The sequence below is a fragment of the Oncorhynchus clarkii genome, chromosome 17 (assembly GCF_045791955.1).
Source record: "Oncorhynchus clarkii lewisi isolate Uvic-CL-2024 chromosome 17, UVic_Ocla_1.0, whole genome shotgun sequence".
In the NCBI taxonomy this organism is placed as follows: Eukaryota; Metazoa; Chordata; class Actinopteri; order Salmoniformes; family Salmonidae; genus Oncorhynchus; species Oncorhynchus clarkii.
The window spans coordinates 5,987,306-6,010,473 of NC_092163.1; the positions used below are offsets into that span (position 1 = coordinate 5,987,306).

General features: G+C 40.7%; 2 protein-coding genes across 2 annotated transcripts; one reads left to right on the plus strand and one right to left on the minus strand.

Annotated features, from left to right (window-relative positions):
- Nucleotides 1-534: 534 nt before the first annotated feature.
- Nucleotides 535-12,436, minus strand: LOC139370120 (zinc finger protein 79-like). The gene is made up of 2 exons (XM_071109444.1): nt 11,777-12,436; nt 535-1,436 (listed from the first exon to the last, which is right to left on the minus strand). Exons 1-2 carry the CDS (start codon nt 12,234-12,236, stop codon nt 661-663), a joined length of 1,236 nt encoding a protein of 411 aa, XP_070965545.1. The 5' UTR covers nt 12,237-12,436; the 3' UTR covers nt 535-660.
- A 4,842-nt stretch (nt 12,437-17,278) lies between these two features.
- LOC139370366 (piggyBac transposable element-derived protein 4-like) lies at nt 17,279-23,168 on the plus strand. The gene is made up of 2 exons (XM_071109804.1): nt 17,279-17,316; nt 21,419-23,168. The coding sequence occupies exons 1-2, from the start codon at nt 17,279-17,281 to the stop codon at nt 23,166-23,168; spliced, it is 1,788 nt and encodes a 595-aa protein (XP_070965905.1).

The window sequence follows — 23,168 nt, forward strand, 5'->3', positions numbered from 1 at the left end:
TTCTTAACTGACTAGTTAAATAAAAGGTTAAATAACAAAAAAAACACATGAAGTCTTCTCCTTTATTTATTTATTGAACTGGGCACGTTGGGCTCGGGGAGGGAACAACTGTTTAAGTACCTACATCATTATATTATTCATCAATAGTGGGAATATGGGTTAAGACATGCAACATCATTTTGTATATATAGTGTATGTAAGATTACCCCTTCAAATGAGTGGATTCATCTATTCCATCTAGTTAGCACTGACTCACAAACCTACCTCAAACTTCCCCCATACTGGACACGGACACCTAAAAAAATAATATCCACGAGTTCATCGGACTCTGGTGAGGTAGATAAAGGGCCTCGTTGCCAAAATCACAAAGTATCCCTTTAATGACTTGTATACGCCCACAACATTCTGTAGTCTGGATATGCACACCGTTCCAACACAGAAAAGCTACCTTTTTTTAATATACTTAATTACCATTTTTTGGAAAATGATTTCACTCATATTGTAATTAATTATACGTCATAGAAATCTGGGAAAGCCATGCACTTACTCACTCCATATTCAATTTATATTTTAAAATAAAATAAATAAATCATAGAAATTTATTTTTGAGTCCACTTTCTATAATTAGATTTCATGTATAGCATAAACAAAAACACATTCTCAGTCAAAAATATGAGACAATTGTGGGAGCACAATGTGTGTTTTCTGATGAATTTTAAGTCCATGTGAGGTGCTATATCTCTTTCCACACTCGGAGCATTGGTATGGCTTCTCCCCTGTGTGTGTTACCTCATGGACTTTCAGGTGCCCTAACTGCATAAATATCTTTCCACACCGGAGGCACTGATAACTTTTCTCTACAATGTGGATTCTTTCATGCTCTTTAAGTTGTTGAAACCATGTAAATTTAATTCCACAGTGGGAGCATTGGAAAGGCTTCTCCATTGTGTGTCTTTGCTCATGTTCTTTCAGGTTCCATAAATTCCTAAAACTCTTTTCACAATGAGAACAGTGGAAAGGTTTTTCCACAGAGTGTGTCCCCTCATGTCTTTTCAAGGACCCCGATGAGAAAAAATTCCTTTCACACTGTGAGCAGTGGTAAGGCTTTTCTCCTGTGTGTGTCCTCTCATGTGATTTCAGGTCCCCCCGTTGGGTAAAACTTCTTTCACACTGGGAGCAGTGGTAAGGCTTAGAGTGTATTTTTTCATGTTTTTTCATATATTCTGATGAATTAAAATTCTTTCCACACTGAATGCATTGGTAGGGTCTCTCCTTTGTGTGTGTCCTCTCATGTCGTTTCAGGTTCCCAAACCAGCTAAAACTCTTTCCACACTGAGAGCAGTGTCGTCGTCTTTCTGGTTTGGACGTCTCTGGGTCTGGTTCCCCTGAAGCACTCTTCAAGCTGTCACAGTGAGAGTCTGTGTCTGGTCTCTCCCCTGCTGAAGACAAACAGAGAGTTTAGTTAAACAGAGAGACCTCAATGAAACCTCCACATAATAACTTCCTATGAGGTTTAATCTAGACTAGAGCTTGTCATCACAGAGTGGCTGTAGTGCTTTTTGTAAGCTAATAAAAACACTATTAAACTTAGTGGTGTTGTGCATTTATTAGACCTGATGGGTAAATAGACAGTCAGTATAGGATACATGTAATAGACTAGTCAGTATAGGATACATGTAATAGACTAGTCAGTATAGGATACATGTAATAGACTAGTCAGTATAGGATACATGTAATAGACTAGTCAGTATAGGATACATGTAATAGACTAGTCAGTATAGGATACATGTAATAGACTAGTCAGTATAGGACACATGTAATAGACTAGTCAGTATAGGATACATGTAATAGACTAGTCAGTATAGGATACATGTAATAGACAGTCAGTATAGGATACATGTAATAGACTAGTCAGTATAGGATACATGTAATAGACTAGTCAGTATAGGATACATGTAATAGACTAGTCAGTATAGGATACATGTAATAGACTAGTCAGTATAGGATACATGTAATAGACTAGTCAGTATAGGATACATGTATTAGACTAGTCAGTATAGGATACATGTAATAGACTAGTCAGTATAGGATACATGTAATAGACTAGTCAGTATAGGATACATGTAATAGACTAGTCAGTATAGGATACATGTAATAGACTAGTCAGTATAGGATACATGTAATAGACTAGTCAGTATAGGATACATGTAATAGACTAGTCAGTATAGGATACATGTAATAGACTAGTCAGTATAGGACACATGTAATAGACTAGTCAGTATAGGATACATGTAATAGACTAGTCAGTATAGGATACATGTAATAGACAGTCAGTATAGGATACATGTAATAGACTAGTCAGTATAGGATACATGTAATAGACTAGTCAGTATAGGATACATGTAATAGACTAGTCAGTATAGGATACATGTAATAGACCTAATGGGTAAATAGACAGTCAGTATAGGATACATGTAATAGACTAGTCAGTATAGGATACATGTAATAGACTAGTCAGTATAGGATACATGTATTAGACTAGTCAGTATAGGATACATGTAATAGACCTAATGGGTAAATAGACAGTCAGTATAGGATACATGTAATATACTAGTCAGTATAGGATACATGTAATAGACTAGTCAGTATAGGATACATGTAATAGACTAGTCAGTATAGGATACATGTAATAGACCAGTCAGTATAGGATACATGTAATAGACTAGTCAGTATAGGATACATGTATTAGACTAGTCAGTATAGGATACATGTAATAGACTAGTCAGTATAGGATACATGTATTAGACTAGTCAGTATAGGATACATGTAATAGACCAGTCAGTATAGGATACATGTAATAGACTAGTCAGTATAGGATACATGTATTAGACTAGTCAGTATAGGATACATGTAATAGACTAGTCAGTATAGGATACATGTAATAGACTAGTCAGTATAGGATACATGTAATATACCTAATGGGTAAATAGACTAGTCAGTATAGGATACATGTAATAGACTAGTCAGTATAGGATACATGTAATAGACTAGTCAGTATAGGATACATGTAATATACCTAATGGGTAAATAGACTAGTCAGTATAGGATACATGTAATACACTAGTCAGTATAGGATACATGTAATAGACCTAATGGATAAATAGACTAGTCAGTATAGGATACATGTAATAGACTAGTCAGTATAGGATACATGTATTAGACTAGTCAGTATAGGATACATGTATTAGACTAGTCAGTATAGGATACATGTATTAGACCTAGTGGATAAATAGACTAGTCAGTATAGGATACATGTATTAGACCTGATGGATAAATAGACTAGTCAGTATAGGATACATGTATTAGGCCTAATGGATAAATAGACTAGTCAGTATAGGATACATGTATTAGACCTAATGGATAAATAGACTAGTGATGGTATTAATGACAATTTTAAAAGCGTCTATGAAAATCTATATACATCTGAATTAAACAACCGTTGGACTGATCCTACGGCATTATTAGACTCAATACCCCTGAAGCAACTATCAGCAGACAAAAAATGATCCTCCCTCCCCCCAAAAAAATACTAGACACTTTTAAAACATTCACGTGGAGAAAAGCACCAGACTGCTTTGCCATAGAATTGTATTTAACATTCTGGGAAAAAATAGCACCCCTATTTACTCAGACTAACAACACACATGCAACTCAACAAAAATATGAACGCTACATGTAAAGTGTTGGTCCCATGTTTCATGAGCTAAAAATAAAAGATCCCAGAAATGTTCCATTTCTGCGCACAAAAAAGCTTATTTCTCTCAAATGTCGTGCACACATTTGTTTACATCCCTGTTAGTGAGCATTTCTACTTTGCCAAGATAATCCATCCACCTGACAGGTATGGCAAATCAAGAAGCTGATTGAACAGCTTGATTATTACACAGGTGCACCTTGTGCTGGGGCCAATAAAAAGCCACTCTAAAATGTGCAGTTTTGTCACAACACAATACCACAAATGTCTGACATTTTGAGGGGGAGTGGAATTGGCATGCTTACTGCAGGAATATCCACCAGAGCTGTTACCAGAGAACTGAATGTTCATTTCTCTACCATAAAGCCACCTCCAACATAGTTGTAGGGAACTTGGCAACAGGCCTCACAACTACAGACCACGTGTATGACGTCGTTTGGGCGAGCGGGTTGTGAACAGAGTGCCCCATGGTATCGGTGGGGTTATGGTATGGGCAGGCATAAGCTACGGACAACGAACAAAAACTGAATTTTATCGATGCCAATTTGAATGCATGAAAATGCACGGCTCAATGTCGCAAGGGTCTGTACACAATTCCTGGAAGCTGAAAATGTCCCAGTTCTTCCATGGCCAGCAGACTCACCCAGAACATCACCCAGTTTTACTTCACATTATGGGGCATGTCTTACCTTGCTTCAAAGTAGCCGAGGCAAAATATAACCATAGAAACATGGAGGCTATTATTTATAAAGACTGTCTCATATGTCAGTGAAACCAGCATTTATAAAGTCTGCCTCATGTCAGTGAAACCAGCATTTATAAAGTCTGCCTCATGTCAGTGAAACCAGCATTTATAAAGACTGCCTCATATGTCTGTGAAACCAGCATTTATAAAGACTGCCTCATATGAAACCAGCATTTATAAAGACTGCCTCATGTCAGTGAAACCAGCATTTATAAAGACTGCCTCATGTGAAACCAGCATTTATAAAGACTGCCTCATATGAAAGCAGCATTTATAAAGACTGCCTCATATGAAACCAGCATTTATAAAGACTGCCTCATATGAAACTAGCATTTATAAAGACTGCCTCATATGTCAGTGAAACCAGCATTTATAAAGACGGCCTCATATGTCAGTGAAACCAGCATTCATAAAGACTGCCTCATATGTCAGTGAAACCAGCATTCATAAAGACGGCCTCATGTCAGTGAAACCAGCATTTATAAAGACTGCATCATATGTCTGTGAAACCAGCATTTATAAAGACTGCCTCATATGAAACCAGCATTTATAAAGACTGCCTCATGTCAGTGAAACCAGCATTTATAAAGACGGCCTCATGTCAGTGAAACCAGCATTTATAAAGACGGCCTCATATGTCTGTGAAACCAGCATTTATAAAGACTGCCTCATATGAAACCAGCATTTATAAAGGCGGCCTCATGTCAGTGAAACCAGCATTTATAAAGACTGCCTCATGTCAGTGAAACCAGCATTTATAAAGACTGCCTCATGTCAGTGAAACCAGCATTTATAAAGACTGCCTCATATGTCTGTGAAACCAGCATTTATAAAGACTGCCTCATGTCAGTGAAACCAGCATTTATAAAGACTGCCTCATATGAAACCAGCATTTATAAAGACTGCCTCATGTCAGTGAAACCAGCATTTATAAAGACGGCCTCATGTCAGTGAAACCAGCATTTATAAAGACTGCCTCATATGAAACCAGCATTTATAAAGACGGCCTCATGTCAGTGAAACCAGCATTTATAAAGACGGCCTCATGTCAGTGAAACCAGCATTTATAAAGACGGCCTCATGTCAGTGAAACCAGCATTTATAAAGACTGCCTCATGTCAGTGAAACCAGCATTTATAAAGACGGCCTCATGTCAGTGAAACCAGCATTTATAAAGACGGCCTCATATGTCAGTGAAACCAGCATTTATAAAGACTGCCTCATATGTCTGTGAAACCAGCATTTATAAAGACTGCCTCATGTCAGTGAAACCAGCATTTATAAAGACTGCCTCATATGAAACCAGCATTTATAAAGACGGCCTCATGTCAGTGAAACCAGCATTTATAAAGACTGCCTCATATGAAACCAGCATTTATAAAGACTGCCTCATGTCAGTGAAACCAGCATTTATAAAGTCTGCCTCATGTCAGTGAAACCAGCATTTATAAAGACTGCCTCATGTCAGTGAAACCAGCATTTATAAAGTCTGCCTCATGTCAGTGAAACCAGCATTTCACTCCTATTCTATTGGTTTTCATTTCGTTGTCCAGAAGTCAAAGGCACAATCCTATAGACATATTAGCAACCCATCCTAGTTGTTGCAGCTTTACAGGCAGAATCCTGGTGGCAGAAAGTGGAATGGTTCGCCTCATTTCAGTTTGTGGCAAAACAAGTCGATGAATAGTGTAGAGGATCATCATCTAAACCGCCGGGAAACATCTTTTCATCAACTAAAAATATAGTATTTTCAGCTGTTCGAAGCTTTTGTGCGAAACCCCGAAAGTAAAACGAGCAAAAAAGCGATAAAACGAGCAAAAAAGCGATACTTAAGAGCGAGGAAGCATAGAAATAGATAATGTCGAACAGATCTACAGCTTCTTAGACTTGCTTTAAAATGAGAATGGACTATATTTCTACGTGAATTTGGTCAGCCTAAACAGCTTCCTACTGCCCCTGTACGTTTCCAACAGAGACTTTCATATCTGTCACATACACAGAGGAAGAAAACATTAGAAACGTTCTTTCCATGACAGACAGACCAGGTGGAGACAGATGAATAGCTATGATCCCCTACTGATGGAGACAGATGAATAGCTATGATCCCCTTATTGATGTCACTAGTTAAACCCACTTCAATCAGTGTAGATGATGAAGGGGGGGGGGGGAGACAGGTTAAAGCTATGATCCCCTTATTGAAGTCACTAGTTAAACCCACTTCAATCAGTGTAGATGAAGGGGGGGACAGGTTAAAGCTATGATCCCCTTATTTATGTCACTAGTTAAACCCACTTCAATCAGTGTAGATGAAGGGGGGGGGAAGAAGGATTTTTAAGCTTCGATTGAAACATGGACTGTGTTCAGTGCCTTCAGAAAGTATTCACACCCCTATTGACTTATTCCACATGTTGTGGTGTTACAGCCTTTATTCAAAATGGATTCAATATTATTTTTCTCTCACCCATCTATCTACACATAATACTCCATAACGACAAAGTTATTTTTTTGTTGTTGACATTTTTAGCAAATGTATTACAAATGAAATATCTCATTTACTTACGTGTTCACACCCCAGAGTCAATACATGTTGGAATCACATTTGACAGTGATTACAGCTGTGAGTCTTTCTGGGTACGTCTCTAAGAGCTTTGTATTGGATTTGCCCCAAACATAACACATCTTATTCAGGACCCTTTCTTCTTTAAGGTTGCTGTCCCTATCATCTTCAACCTTTTTAACCTGTCTCTCCTCTCTGGGGAGGTTCCCATTGCTTGGAAGGCAGCTACTGTTCGTCCTTTATTTAAAGGGGGAGATCAAGCTCATCCTAACTGTTATAGGCCTATTTCTATTTTGCCCTGTTTATCAAAAGTGTTGGAAAAACTTGTCAATAATCACCTGACTGGTTTCTTGATGTCTATAGTATTCTCTCTGGTGTGCAATCTGGTTTCCGCACAGGTTATGGATGTGTCACCGCAACCTTAAAGGTCCTCAATGATGTAACCATTGCCCTTGACACTAAGCAATGTTGTGCTGCTATTTTTATTGACTTGGCCAAAGCTTTTGATACGGTAGACCATTCCCTTCTTGTGGGCCGGCTAAGGAGTATTGGTGTCTCTTGGGGGTCTTTGACCTGGTTTGCTAACTACCCTTCTCAAAGAGGGTAGTGTATAAAGTCAGAAAATCTGCTGTCTTAGCCACTGCCTGTCACCAAGGGAGTACACCAAGGCTCAATTCTAGGCCCCACACTCTTCTCAATTTACATCAACAGCATAGCTCAGACAGAGGAAGCTCTCTCATCCATTTATATGCAGATGATACAGTCTTATACTCAGCTGGCCCCTCCCGGATTTTGTGTTAAACGCTCTACAACAAAGCTTTCTTAGTGTTCAACAAGCTTTCTCTACCCTTAACCTTGTTCTGAACACCTCCAAAACAAAGGTAATGTGGTTTGGTAAGAAGAATGCCCCTCTTCCCACAGGTGTTATTACTACCTCTGAGGGTTTAGAGCTTGAGGTAGTCACCTCATACAAGTACTTGGGAGTATGGCTGGACGGCGCACTGTCCTTCTCTCAGCACATATCAAAGCTGTAGGCTAAAGATAAATCTAGACTTGGTTTCCTCTATCGTAATCGCTCCTCTTTCACCCACTCTTTTTGCCAAACTAACCCTGATTTAGATGACCATCCTACCCATGCTAGATTACGGAAACATAATTTATAGGTCAGCAGGTAAGGGTGCTCTCGAGCAGCTAGATGGTCTTTACCATTCGGCCATCAGATTTGCCACCAATGCTCCTTATAGGACACATCACTGCACTCTATACCTCTCTGATAACAGGTCATCTCTGTATACCCGTCGCAAGACCCAATGTTTGATGCTTATTTATAAAACCCTCTTAGGCCTCCCTCCCCACTATCTGAGATATCTACTGCAGCCCTCATCCTCCACATACAACACCCGTTCTGCCAGTCACATTCTGGTAAAGGTCCCCAAAGCACACACATCCCTGGGTCGCTCCTCTTTTCAGTTCGCTGCAGCTAGCGACTGGAACGAGCTGCAACAAACACTCAAACTGGACAGTTTTATCTCAATCTCTTCATTAAAAGACTCAATCATGGACACTCTTACTGACAGTTGTGGCTGCTTTGTGTGATGTATTGTTGTCTCTACCTCCTTGACCTTTGTGCTGTTGACTGTGCCCAATAATGTTGCTACCATGTTGTGTTGTCATGTGTTGCTGCCTTGCTATGTTGTTGTCTTAGGTCTCTCTTTATGTAGTGTTGTCTCTCTTGTTGTGATGTGTGTTTTGTCCTATTTATATTGCATTTATTTATTTATTTTAATCCCAGGCCCCCGTCCCCACAGGAGGCATTTTGTCTTTTGGTAGGCCGTCATTGTCAATAAGAATTTGTTCTTAACTGACTTGCCTAGTTACATAAAGGTTAAATAAATAAAACTATAGTTCATTTCTTTGCCACATTCTTTGCAGTTTTGCTTTAGTTCCTTATTGCAAACAGGATGCATGTTTTGGAATATTTGTATTCTGTACAGGCTTCCTACTTTTACTTGTCAATTAGGTTAGTGTTGTGGAGTAACTACAATGTTGTTGATCCGCTGGGGCGCTACTTGGCTCATCGTGCTCTTTAGTGACTCCTTGTGGTGGGTCAGACGCCTGCAGGCTGACTTCGGTCGTCAGTTGAACTGTGTTTCCTCTGACACATTGGTGCAGAGTTAAGCGGGCGGGTGTTAAGGAGCGTGGTTTGGCGGGTCATGTTTCGGAGGACACATGACTCTACCTTCGCCTCTCCCAAGCTTAAGTATCTTTAAAACCAAATACTTTCTTGGCTTATTTCTCTAGTATTTTTCCATTTGAGTCATTTTCATTAAGGTATCTTTTACTCAGGTATGACAATTAGCTACTTTTTCCCCCCACTCCTACTTGTCAATTAATCCAGGAATATTTTGGTAACTTTGTCAGAATTATTGAATAGAGGAAAAGCCAACGTTGAGTTCTTGAGAGACGGTTTTCCAACCGGAGTAGGCAGTGTTTCATTTCAACAACTGTGCACCTGTATTGACTGCTGCGTGTCGGGCCAATTTGCGGTTAAACACGAGTGCAGGTGGTAAATTATTTTAGGACAGTGGGGACAAGACATTGACATTAATACATGTCAATGTACTGTCAGTAAGCATTTCACTAAGGTCGACACACCTGTTGTATTTGGTGCGTGTGACCAATAACATTTGGTTTGACGCTAATAGCTCAATAGTTAACTAGATGATTTGAATTGCCTATCTAGTTCCTCTGTTGTCTGACTATTATTTTTTTAATTTGTGCAAGCGGACAAAGCGTTAATATCGCTATTTTAAAAAAATGTCTACATTATTTTACCTTTATTTAACTAGGTAAGTCAGTCAATAACAAATTATTATTTACAATGATGGCTACCAGGGGAACAGTGGGTTAACTGCCTTGTTTCAGGGGCAGAACGGCAGATTTTTTTTACCTTGTCAGTTCGGGGACTCGATCTAGCAACCTTTACGGTTACTGGCCTAACACTCTAACCGCTAGGCTGCCTGACCGCCCCGACATAATGCTTCGGTTCGGCTGGCGAACCTAACGATCTAGCAACCTTTACGGTTACTGGCCTAACACTCTAACCGCTAGGCTGCCTGACCACCCCGACAGCCTTCCACATGCTTCGGTTCGGCTGGCGAACCTAACGATCTAGCAACCTTTACGGTTACTGGCCTAACACTCTAACCGCTAGGCTGCCTGACCACCCCGACAGCCTTCCACATGCTTCGGTTCGGCTGGCGAACCTAACGATCTAGCAACCTTTACGGTTACTGGCCTAACGCTCTAACCGCTAGGCTGCCTGACCACCCCGACAGCCTTCCACATGCTTCGGTTCGGCTGGCGAACCTAACGATCTAGCAACCTTTACGGTTACTGGCCTAACGCTCTAACCGCTAGGCTGCCTGACCACCCCGACATAATGCTTCGGTTCGGCTGGCGAACCTAACGATCTAGCAACCTTTACGGTTACTGGCCTAACACTCTAACCGCTAGGCTGCCTGACCGCCCCGACAGCCTTCCACATGCTTCGGTTCGGCTGGCGAACCTAACGATCTAGCAACCTTTACGGTTACTGGCCTAACACTCTAACCGCTAGGCTGCCTGACCGCCCCGACAGCCTTCCACATGCTTCGGTTCGGCTGGCGAACCTAACGATCTAGCAACCTTTACGGTTACTGGCCTAACGCTCTAACCGCTAGGCTGCCTGACCACCCCGACAGCCTTCCACATGCTTCGGTTCGGCTGGCGAACCTAACGATCTAGCAACCTTTACGGTTACTGGCCTAACGCTCTAACCGCTAGGCTGCCTGACCACCCCGACAGCCTTCCACATGCTTCGGTTCGGCTGGCGAACCTAACGATCTAGCAACCTTTACGGTTACTGGCCTAACGCTCTAACCGCTAGGCTGCCTGACCACCCCGACATAATGCTTCGGTTCGGCTGGCGAACCTAACGATCTAGCAACCTTTACGGTTACTGGCCTAACGCTCTAACCGCTAGGCTGCCTGACCACCCCGACAGCCTTCCACATGCTTCGGTTCGGCTGGCGAACCTAACGATCTAGCAACCTTTACGGTTACTGGCCTAACACTCTAACCGCTAGGCTGCCTGACCACCCCGACAGCCTTCCACATGCTTCGGTTCGGCTGGCGAACCTAACGAGTGTGCTCACATAAGTACTATTAAGGAGAGTAGCCTAAAACTGCAATAGTTTGTTTGTCCATCTTGAGATGCCGGAGGCAGTATACATTTCTTCAAAATGGTCAGAATTAATCTAAGATATACTGTTTATACAAAAGTATGTGGACACCACTTCAAATTAGTGAATTTTGGCTATTTCTGTAAGTCTCTCTGGAGATGATTGTCTTCTAAATGACTCAGTACTGCAAGTCTATCTGGATAAGAGTGTCTGCTAAATGACTCAAAAGTAAATAGGCCTACCCCTGGGGTACGACAGTTGAACTAAGCTCATTGGGCTTTTATAATTATCCTAGAATCAATGGCTAGGGCTGTTGGCCACAGAATTGAGTTAAACAAAACACGCATGTACCATTGGCCATCTTTTCCTTTAACAACTCATACAGTACTGAACAACATATTCAAGAGTAGAACTTCAGTAGAATGCTCCTTTAAAAACACACAGCCTAGTTCAACAACTGCAGAGCTTGTGTCCCCTGTTTTTAAGACAATACTCACTGGTGTTAACAGGATCTTCAGTCTCTTCCTCCTCTCCATTTTCATCCTCCTCTGTCACTCCCAAAACATCTTCCCCCTCCTCTTTTATTGAGATAGCCTCCTCTTCCTCTTTTATTGAGATAGCCTCCTCTTCCTCTTTTACTCCAAAAGGTTCCTTCTCTTCTTTCAATGTTATGGCCTCTTCCTCCTTTTTCATTCTGAAAGCTTCTACATTCTCCTCTTCTTCTTCCACTGTGACAGCCTCTATCCCCTCTTCCTCTTTCACTCCAAAAGGTTCCTTCTCTTCTTTCCCTATAACAGCCTCTTCTTCCTCCTGTTTTATTCTGAAAGCTTCTTCCTCTCCTTTCACTGTAATATTCTCCTCTTCTTGTTTTACGATAATGTTCAGCTCCAGAGCTTCTTTCTCCGTCCAGTAGACCTCCTCTTCTTTAGCAGGGGGGCAGTAGCTTAGTGAACTCATATTAGCTATCTAGCTAGTTAGCATTAGCAACTAGCCTAGTGCTAAACTCAGTACGAATTTAACAAATATGCTTATTTAAGTAAACAAGCAAATTGCATGTAAGTTAAGGAGTGTATATGTAAACAGAATTGTGTTTAAAACACAGATTCATATTAACAGAAATGGTCGAAAGAGCTTCAATGTTCAGGTTTTGTGTTTGCTTGCAAGCTAGCGAAGTGGTTGAATCAGTAGCCGTGTTGTTGTTGAAGAAGCATCACGCGCCGTCCACTAGAATACACGTCACCAAGAAGCATCACCTGAAAGACACGTCGCCATCTGCTGACTGGAGTGGGTAACGCTTTTCAATTAAATAAAAAATGTTGGCAAATAACCAGATATGTTTTCTCTTACTTCTAAGTACCTTTACACAGATGTAGAAGCTGAATATGAATATGTACATAATTAATAAATCCTGTTTTGAAAAGATAATGTGCTAGAAACAATTATCTGTTGTTGTTGTTGTTTGTTATGTTTTCACCTCCGGAGTTATCTCGATGAGAGCATTTTATTACTTTACAGGGGAAATCTGCAGTTCAACCAATAACAAGTCGCTACCCCGCCACTGTTTTGGTAAAACAAAAAAAGGATTATAGTTTTAACCAAACTGTGAGAATATACAGCGTTTAGAATAACATTGTTTTACAAACAACGAGGTAAAAACAGGCTTTTATGTTCTGATGGGGTACAACAGTTGAACTAAGCCCATGAGGCATGTATAAGTTATATTTGGGTTCTGATAGGGTACAACAGTTGAACTAAGCCCATGAGGCATGTATAAGTTATATTTGGGTTCTGATGGGGTACGGCAGTTGAACTAAGCCCATGAGGCATGTATAAGTTATATTTGGGTTCTGATGGGGTACGGCAGTTGAACTAAGCCCATGAGGCATGTATAAGTTATATTTGGGTTCTGATAGGGTACAACAGTTGAACTAAGCCCATGAGGCATGTATAAGTTATATTTGGGTTCTGATGGGGTACGGCAGTTGTACTAAGCCCATGAGGCATGTATAAGTTATATTTGGGTTCTGATAGGGTACAACAGTTGAACTAAGCCCATGAGGCATGTATAAGTTATATTTGGGTTCTGATGGGGTACGGCAGTTGAACTAAGCCCATGAGGCATGTATAAGTTATATTTGGGTTCTGATAGGGTACAACAGTTGAACTAAGCCCATGAGGCATGTATAAGTTATATTTGGGTTCTGATGGGGTACGGCAGTTGAACTAAGCCCATGAGGCATGTATAAGTTATATTTGGGTTCTGATAGGGTACAACAGTTGAACTAAGCCCATGAGGCATGTATAAGTTATATTTGGGTTCTGATAGGGTACAACAGTTGAACTAAGCCCATGAGGCATGTATAAGTTATATTTGGGTTCTGATAGGGTACAACAGTTGAACTAAGCCCATGAGGCATGTATAAGTTATATTTGGGTTCTGATAGGGTACAACAGTTGAACTAAGCCCATGAGGCATGTATAAGTTATATTTGGGTTCTGATAGGGTACAACAGTTGAACTAAGCCCATGAGGCATGTATAAGTTATATTTGGGTTCTGATAGGGTACAACAGTTGAACTAAGCCCATGAGGCATGTATAAGTTATATTTGGGTTCTGATAGGGTACAACAGTTGAACTAAGCCCATGAGGCATGTATAAGTTATATTTGGGTTCTGATAGGGTACGGCAGTTGAACTAAGCCCATGAGGCATGTATAAGTTATATTTGGGTTCTGATAGGGTACAACAGTTGAACTAAGCCCATGAGGCATGTATAAGTTATATTTGGGTTCTGATAGGGTACAACAGTTGAACTAAGCCCATGAGGCATGTATAAGTTATATTTGGGTTCTGATAGGGTACGGCAGTTGAACTAAGCCCATGAGGCATGTATAAGTTATATTTGGGTTCTGATGGGGTACGGCAGTTGAACTAAGCCCATGAGGCATGTATAAGTTATATTTGGGTTCTGATGGGGTACAACAGTTGAACTAAGCCCATGAGGCATGTATAAGTTATATTTGGGTTCTGATAGGGTACAACAGTTGTACTAAGCCCATGAGGCATGTATAAGTTATATTTGGGTTCTGATAGGGTACGGCAGTTGAACTAAGCCCATGAGGCATGTATAAGTTATATTTGGGTTCTGATGGGGTACGGCAGTTGAACTAAGCCCATGAGGCATGTATAAGTTATATTTGGGTTCTGATAGGGTACAACAGTTGAACTAAGCCCATGAGGCATGTATAAGTTATATTTGGGTTCTGATGGGGTACGGCAGTTGAACTAAGCCCATGAGGCATGTATAAGTTATATTTGGGTTCTGATAGGGTACAACAGTTGAACTAAGCCCATGAGGCATGTATAAGTTATATTTGGGTTCTGATAGGGTACAACAGTTGAACTAAGCCCATGAGGCATGTATAAGTTATATTTGGGTTCTGATAGGGTACAACAGTTGAACTAAGCCCATGAGGCATGTATAAGTTATATTTGGGTTCTGATAGGGTACAACAGTTGAACTAAGCCCATGAGGCATGTATAAGTTATATTTGGGTTCTGATAGGGTACAACAGTTGAACTAAGCCCATGAGGCATGTATAAGTTATATTTGGGTTCTGATAGGGTACAACAGTTGAACTAAGCCCATGAGGCATGTATAAGTTATATTTGGGTTCTGATAGGGTACAACAGTTGAACTAAGCCCATGAGGCATGTATAAGTTATATTTGGGTTCTGATAGGGTACGGCAGTTGAACTAAGCCCATGAGGCATGTATAAGTTATATTTGGGTTCTGATAGGGTACAACAGTTGAACTAAGCCCATGAGGCATGTATAAGTTATATTTGGGTTCTGATAGGGTACAACAGTTGAACTAAGCCCATGAGGCATGTATAAGTTATATTTGGGTTCTGATAGGGTACGGCAGTTGAACTAAGCCCATGAGGCATGTATAAGTTATATTTGGGTTCTGATGGGGTACGGCAGTTGAACTAAGCCCATGAGGCATGTATAAGTTATATTTGGGTTCTGATGGGGTACAACAGTTGAACTAAGCCCATGAGGCATGTATAAGTTATATTTGGGTTCTGATAGGGTACAACAGTTGTACTAAGCCCATGAGGCATGTATAAGTTATATTTGGGTTCTGATAGGGTACGGCAGTTGAACTAAGCCCATGAGGCATGTATAAGTTATATTTGGGTTCTGATAGGGTACAACAGTTGAACTAAGCCCATGAGGCATGTATAAGTTATATTTGGGTTCTGATGGGGTACAACAGTTGAACTAAGCCCATGAGGCATGTATAAGTTATATTTGGGTTCTGATGGGGTACGGCAGTTGAACTAAGCCCATGAGGCATGTATAAGTTATATTTGGGTTCTGATAGGGTACGGCAGTTGAACTAAGCCCATGAGGCATGTATAAGTTATATTTGGGTTCTGATGGGGTACGGCAGTTGAACTAAGCCCATGAGGCATGTATAAGTTTTATTTGGGTTCTGATGGGGTACGGCAGTTGAACTAAGCCCATGAGGCATGTATAAGTTATATTTGGGTTCTGATAGGGTACAACAGTTGAACTAAGCCCATGAGGCATGTATAAGTTATATTTGGGTTCTGATAGGGTACAACAGTTGTACTAAGCCCATGAGGCATGTATAAGTTATATTTGGGTTCTGATGGGGTACGGCAGTTGAACTAAGCCCATGAGGCATGTATAAGTTATATTTGGGTTCTGATAGGGTACAACAGTTGAACTAAGCCCATGAGGCATGTATAAGTTATATTTGGGTTCTGATAGGGTACAACAGTTGAACTAAGCCCATGAGGCATGTATAAGTTATATTTGGGTTCTGATAGGGTACAACAGTTGAACTAAGCCCATGAGGCATGTATAAGTTATATTTGGGTTCTGATAGGGTACAACAGTTGAACTAAGCCCATGAGGCATGTATAAGTTATATTTGGGTTCTGATAGGGTACAACAGTTGTACTAAGCCCATGAGGCATGTATAAGTTATATTTGGGTTCTGATAGGGTACGGCAGTTGAACTAAGCCCATGAGGCATGTATAAGTTATATTTGGGTTCTGATGGGGTACGGCAGTTGAACTAAGCCCATGAGGCATGTATAAGTTATATTTGGGTTCTGATGGGGTACAACAGTTGAACTAAGCCCATGAGGCATGTATAAGTTATATTTGGGTTCTGATAGGGTACAACAGTTGTACTAAGCCCATGAGGCATGTATAAGTTATATTTGGGTTCTGATAGGGTACAACAGTTGAACTAAGCCCATGAGGCATGTATAAGTTATATTTGGGTTCTGATAGGGTACAACAGTTGTACTAAGCCCATGAGGCATGTATAAGTTATATTTGGGTTCTGATAGGGTACAACAGTTGTACTAAGCCCATGAGGCATGTATAAGTTATATTTGGGTTCTGATAGGGTACAACAGTTGAACTAAGCCCATGAGGCATGTATAAGTTATATTTGGGTTCTGATAGGGTACAACAGTTGTACTAAGCCCATGAGGCATGTATAAGTTATATTTGGGTTCTGATAGGGTACAACAGTTGTACTAAGCCCATGAGGCATGTATAAGTTATATTTGGGTTCTGATAGGGTACAACAGTTGAACTAAGCCCATGAGGCATGTATAAATTATATTCTCCAATAATCCATGAGTGTATATCATTATTTTAAAAGTTTGAAATTAGAGAAATTAGATGTAGCAATCCCAGATTTCCCCTTTAAAGCCACACTCTGTAAAATGTGAACATACTATTTCCTTAAAATCACACACTGGTCAGGTCACTTGCACTTTCCATTCAGCTTCAGGCAACCTGGATGTAAAGGCTTGTTCACACCTGTAGTGACTCCTTCTATCCGTCACAACCCCATTGTTACGTATCCATTGGTTACTAGATACATCAACGTAATTACACCCAACACAATGTTGAAAAATCAGAATGCTTCCCGCCACTAGATCACATGACGAGACGTGAGCTGGACGTGATCCCAGTGAACCGGTAGAGAGAGGACTCTTAACCAGGAATCATACGTGGTAAAGTAACGCCCGTTGTCATGACAGCCGAGTATTCCTCTGGGCAGAGGCAGTAGGTCTACCACGCTGGCGTGTGCCTTGTTACAACAGCCTAAGTATATAACATGATTGACGCGACCGTAATAATCATCATGAAACCGCCTTTGGAAGTGCCATAAGTGTAAACCAACATTATTCAGGATTTTACATTAACCTGTTTAACTGCATTGATATGGTTTAATTGATCATAGTGCAACCTCGTTATAGACATGGTTACATTGATCATAGTGCAGACTCATTATAGATATGTCTTAATTGATCATTGTCCAGTCTCGTTATAGATATGTCTTTATTGATCATAGTCCAGACTCCTTATAGACATGGTTACATTGATCAAAATCCAGACATGTTATAGATAGATATGTCTTAATTGATCATAGTCCAGACGTCGTTATAGATATGTCTTAATTGATAATAGTCCAGACTCATTATAGATATGTCTTAATTGATCATAGTCCAGACGTCGTTATAGATATGTCTTAATTGATCAAGTCCAGACTCGTTATAGATATGTCTTAACTGATCAAAGTCCAGACTCGTTATAGATATGTCTTAATTGATCAAGTCCAGACTCGTTATAGATATGTCTTAATTGATCATAGTCCAGACTCATTATAGATATGTCTTAATTGATCAAGTCCAGACTCGTTATAGATATGTCTTAACTGATCAAGTCCAGTCTCGTTATAGATATGTCTTAACTGATCAAGTCCAGTCTCGTTATAGATATGTCTTAATTGATCATAGTCCAGACTCGTTATAGATATGTCTTAATTGATCATAGTCCAGACTCGTTATAGATATGTCTTAACTGATCAAGTCCAGTCTCGTTATAGATATGTCTTAACTGATCAAGTCCAGTCTCGTTATAGATATGTCTTAATTGATCATAGTCCAGACTCGTTATAGATATGTCTTAATTGATCATAGTCCAGACTCGTTATAGATATGTCTTAACTGATCAAAGTCCAGACTCATTTTTAGTTCTAAATACCATGCAGTTGCATCAGGTGAATTTAAACCAAACATGTTTTTTTGCAAGTCTTCTATTTCCCCTTATTCATTGATAATTTCCCATCATGAAAATGTATCTCTATTCCCCAACCAAACACGATACCACAAAAAAAAAACATAACAAAAACAGCTTTTTACACCAATCTGGCAACCCTCATGAAATCAGACAGCACCAGAGTCCCAAAGTATTAAGCGAAAACAAGCATAGAGAACAGTTTTGGCTTTAATTTTAAAAAACAACGGAAGACTACTATTATAAGTATTTCGGTGACAACCTGGTTGATTAATAACAATATTGGATTGTTAACACGTTTGTTTTTTTAATATAAATAAATGTGGGACACAAAAAAAAGCCAGTGTAGAACCCCATTACCCAAAATGCACTGCTCCAATTACTTTCAAATGTTTGTCCCCCCCAATGTATTTTCCGAAAAATGAAGTCTCACAAAAACCTGTATTTTCCTACGAATTGAGTTGCACAAAAATGTGTATTTTCACACTAATTAAGCCACACAAAAACGCACAAAACAAAAAATATTTTTTTTGTACATATTTGCAGGAATTGAGTGTGAGACAGTCTTTATTCAGGAGCCTGTTGGTGTCAGACTTGATGCCCCTGTACCACTTGCTGTGCAGAAGCAGAGAAACAGTCCGTGTCTTTTGATTGGTTGGAGTATTTAGACTTGACGCTCCTGTACCGCTTGCTGTGCAGAAGCAGAGAGAAACAGTCCGTGTGTTTTGATTGGTTGGAGTATTTAGACTTGACGCTCCTGTACCGCTTGCTGTGCAGAAGCAGAGAGAACAGTCTGTGTGTTTTGATTGGTTGGAGTATTTAGAACACTGCCTATAGAATGTCTACACCTCCCTTGTATTTCTTCACATATTATTGTGTTACAAAGTGGGATTAAAATGGACTGAATTGTCATTTTTTTGTCAACTATCTACATAAAATGCTCAGTGGAAAATGTTTTAATTTTTTTATTAAAAAATGTACCATTAATATACCTTGATCAGATAAGTAATTCCCCATCCTGACTCAATGTTTTATTTTACCTTTATTTAACTCGGCAAGTCAGTTAAGAACAAATTCTTATTTTCAATGACGGCCTAGGAACAGTGGGTTAACTGCCTGTTCAGGGGCAGAACGACAGATTTGTACCTTGTTATCTTGGGGATTTGAACTTGCAACCTTCCGGTTACTAGCCCAATGCTCTAACCACTAACCCTGCCGCCCTATGGTAGAAACCAGTGGTGGGAATATTTCAGTCGCTACCTCATGTTTCAGCCGCCACCTCATGTTTCAGTAACCACCTCATGTTTCAGCCGTCACCTCATGTTTCAGCCGCCACCTCATATTTCAGTAACCACCTCATGTTTCAGCCGTCACCTCATGTTTCAGCCGCCACCTCATGTTTCAGCCGCCACCTCATGTTTCAGCCGCCACCTCATGTTTCAGCCGCCACCTCATGTTTCAGCCGCCACCTCATGTTTCAGCCGCCACCTCATGTTTCAGCCGCCACCTCATGTTTCAGCCGCCACCTCATGTTTCAGTCGCCACCTCATGTGTCTAGGACATCCATTCCCCTAATGGAACGTTTGACCAGAAATTGCCTGATATGTCATTATTATAAATATTTAACTTCAATTAAATCAGAAGTGCAGCACATCAAATGAAAGCTAAACCTCTTGCTAATCTAGCCACCATGTAAGATTTCAAAAACCTTTCCAGCAAAACCGCTTATCATCAGTAGACAACACATTGGGTACAGTTACAGCAAAGTAGATTTGTCAAAAATAGCAATACAATTCATCAATTACCTTTGAATATCTTCTTCTTTTGGCAACACTAAAGGTCACGACGAAACAATAAAGTGTTGTTTTGTTCATATAATCCATTTCTATAGCCTAACTGAAACATTTTGTAAATGGCTTGTGTAGTCAATTCCGTGTCCTCCAACTTTGGATGTAACGTTCGATGTAATTACTCAATCTAAAATGACGTTTATCGAGTCATGTTTGGTCTCATTGCAGTCCTCTGTTTGTTAGTAGAACAAACAGCATGGTTCTTTTCCGGGACATATTGACCGAAAGGAAGTGATTTGAACCCAGCAAACAATGACCTAATTGCGCACCAACGATTGGATCGGTTCTTCGTTGATTGACTGGATTTCGGACCAATGACCACTGATCCTCTTGAAATCTACCTGGTTAGATAGCCAATGAGCTCAGGTAAACGACAACATGTGATGGTTCTATCCAGGAAGCCTATCTTTTGTGGGAAAGCCATGCGTGTCGACAACCATTCTCCATTGAAAATTCTTCCAGACGCACCGACTGTGGTTACACGCAGCATTTCTTTCGGAGAGCATTTTCAAAGAATAAATATGGCAAGTCAATCTTTAAAATCGAAGACCAAGACAAAGCATACAGATCTACACGATATAATTGATGAGATTGATAGAGATAGTGACAGTGAATTACTACAAGATGAGTCAGACAGTGACAATTCTTTTGACTCGGTTTCTGAGGTTATGTTCTTATATGGAGAAGATTCTGTGTTGGATTGGTGAGTAACGTTGTTTGAAATTAATAATATTAAATAATAATATTAAATATTATTCATTTGAGTTGTTTGAGATATTTATATTTTATTTGCCATATATAAAAATGACATGAAATATAAAGTACATATAAGTATAATGAAATGTATAAAGTAAACATTGCTCTACATTGTGGGTGTATGTCTGTGGGCCTGTATATATTACATGTTTTTTATCTAAACATGGAATGAACAACACCTCACCTTAGTGGATATTTTCTTAGTGTCTGTGTGCCTGTATATATTACATGTTTTTGTACATGTATTTTATCTAAACATGGAATGAACAACACCTCACCTTAGTGGATATTTTCTTAGTGTCTGTGGGCCTGTATATATTACATGTATTTTATCTAAACATGGAATGAACAACACCTCACTTACTCTGTATATAATCTGTGTCTTTATTTCACAGTCCCAGTGATTCTGATTGGGAGCCCATACTGCCAAGGTGCAAATCCCCCACTGAAGCTGGTCCATCCAGCCGGACCCCTGCTGTCTCCGGCACCACACCTACCCCCGCCCGGCCATCAAGAGGTGTGAAGTCGGTGACAAAGAAGCGGAGGAAGGGAAGTGTGGAACCTGCTGGCAGTGCGGAGGAGGGTCGTTGGCACTCTGTGCTGGAGGAGGATGTGGCCCCACCACCTCCAATTTTCAGACCAAAGAGGCCACCAGGTCCTCAGCTGGCCATGACCTCTAAGTACAGCCCCATGCAACTTTTTCAGTTGTTTTTCACCCCACGAGTTGTTGATTCCCTGGTGTTGAACACTAATAGGAACGGAGCTAAGAGGCAGGAAGGCAAGAAAGAGACATGGAAGCCCATTTCCAGGTCAGATCTTTTTTGTTACTTTTCTATGGTCATTTACATGGGTCTTGTGAAGCTAAAAACCCTGAAGGACTACTGGAAATCTGCACCCCTCTATCAACTGCCTTTCCCCACCACGGTCATGTCATGCAAAAGGTTTCTGACAATTTCACGGGCGCTTCATATCAGTGACCCAGAAGTTGATAAGGACAATGAGACGAAACGAGGCACGGCGAGGTTTGATAAGCTCTGCAAAATTAAACCTCTCTACCTCGACATCATTGAGGCCTGCAATACTTATTTTCAGCCTGCCCAGAACCTTTCCATAGATGAGAGGATGGTAGCCTCAAAGGCCAGAAATGGCCTAAAACACTACATGCGTAACAAACCGACTAAATGGGGTTACAAACTGTTTGTTTTGGCCGATTCTGCGTGTGCATACACGTGCAATTTTTTTGTCTATGAGGGGAAGAACAGTTGTGCGACCGGGAAGGGACTTAGCTATGACTCCGTTATGCAGTTATTAGATTTTCAGCTGCTAGGGAAGGGCTACAAACTGTTTGTGGATAACTTTTACACAAGCCCTGCCCTGTTTGCAGACCTGAGAAAGCTGGAGATGTGGGCCTGTGGCACCATTCGGTCCAACAGAGTGGGCTTTCCGAAAACCAGGGTGAACGACATGCCTAAGCAGGCTGAGCGGGGTACCATGAGATGGATCCGTGAAGATGGCCTGCTGTTTGTGAAGTGGATGGACACCAGAGAGGTGGCGATGTGCTCCACTATCCACAAGTCCTTCAGTGGTGATCACGTCGTCAGGCGTGTGAAGGACGCTACAGGGGCATGGACCACCAAAAATGTCCCCATTCCAACTGCAGTAAAGGACTACAATAAGAACATGGGAGGAGTCGACCTGTCGGATGCGCTTATAGGATACTATAATGTTCTCCACAAAACCATGAAATGGTACAAGACATTGTTTTATCATTTCATTGACATTGCTGTGGTGAATTCCTTCATCCTCCAAAAGGAAATGGCCAAGAGCTGTGGACAGCCCCCCATCTCACAGCTAGCCTTCAGAGAGCTGCTCATCCAAGAGCTTGCTAGCTACAGCAAGACCACTGTAGCACCTTCATTCCCCTCTACCTCTGTCCCTTCTGCTCCTTCAACCAGTGGTGTGCACATGCTTAAATTCCTTATTGCAGGCAGGAATGAGTGCAAAAGGGGCTCAGTAAGGAGGCTTCGTTGTGCTCTTTGCCACAAGAAATCCTCTGTCGGCTGCACCACCTGTTCAGTGACCCTCTGCTTCACAGCAGAAAGAGACTGCTATGGGCTATGGCATCAGCAGCACAATATTGTGTAG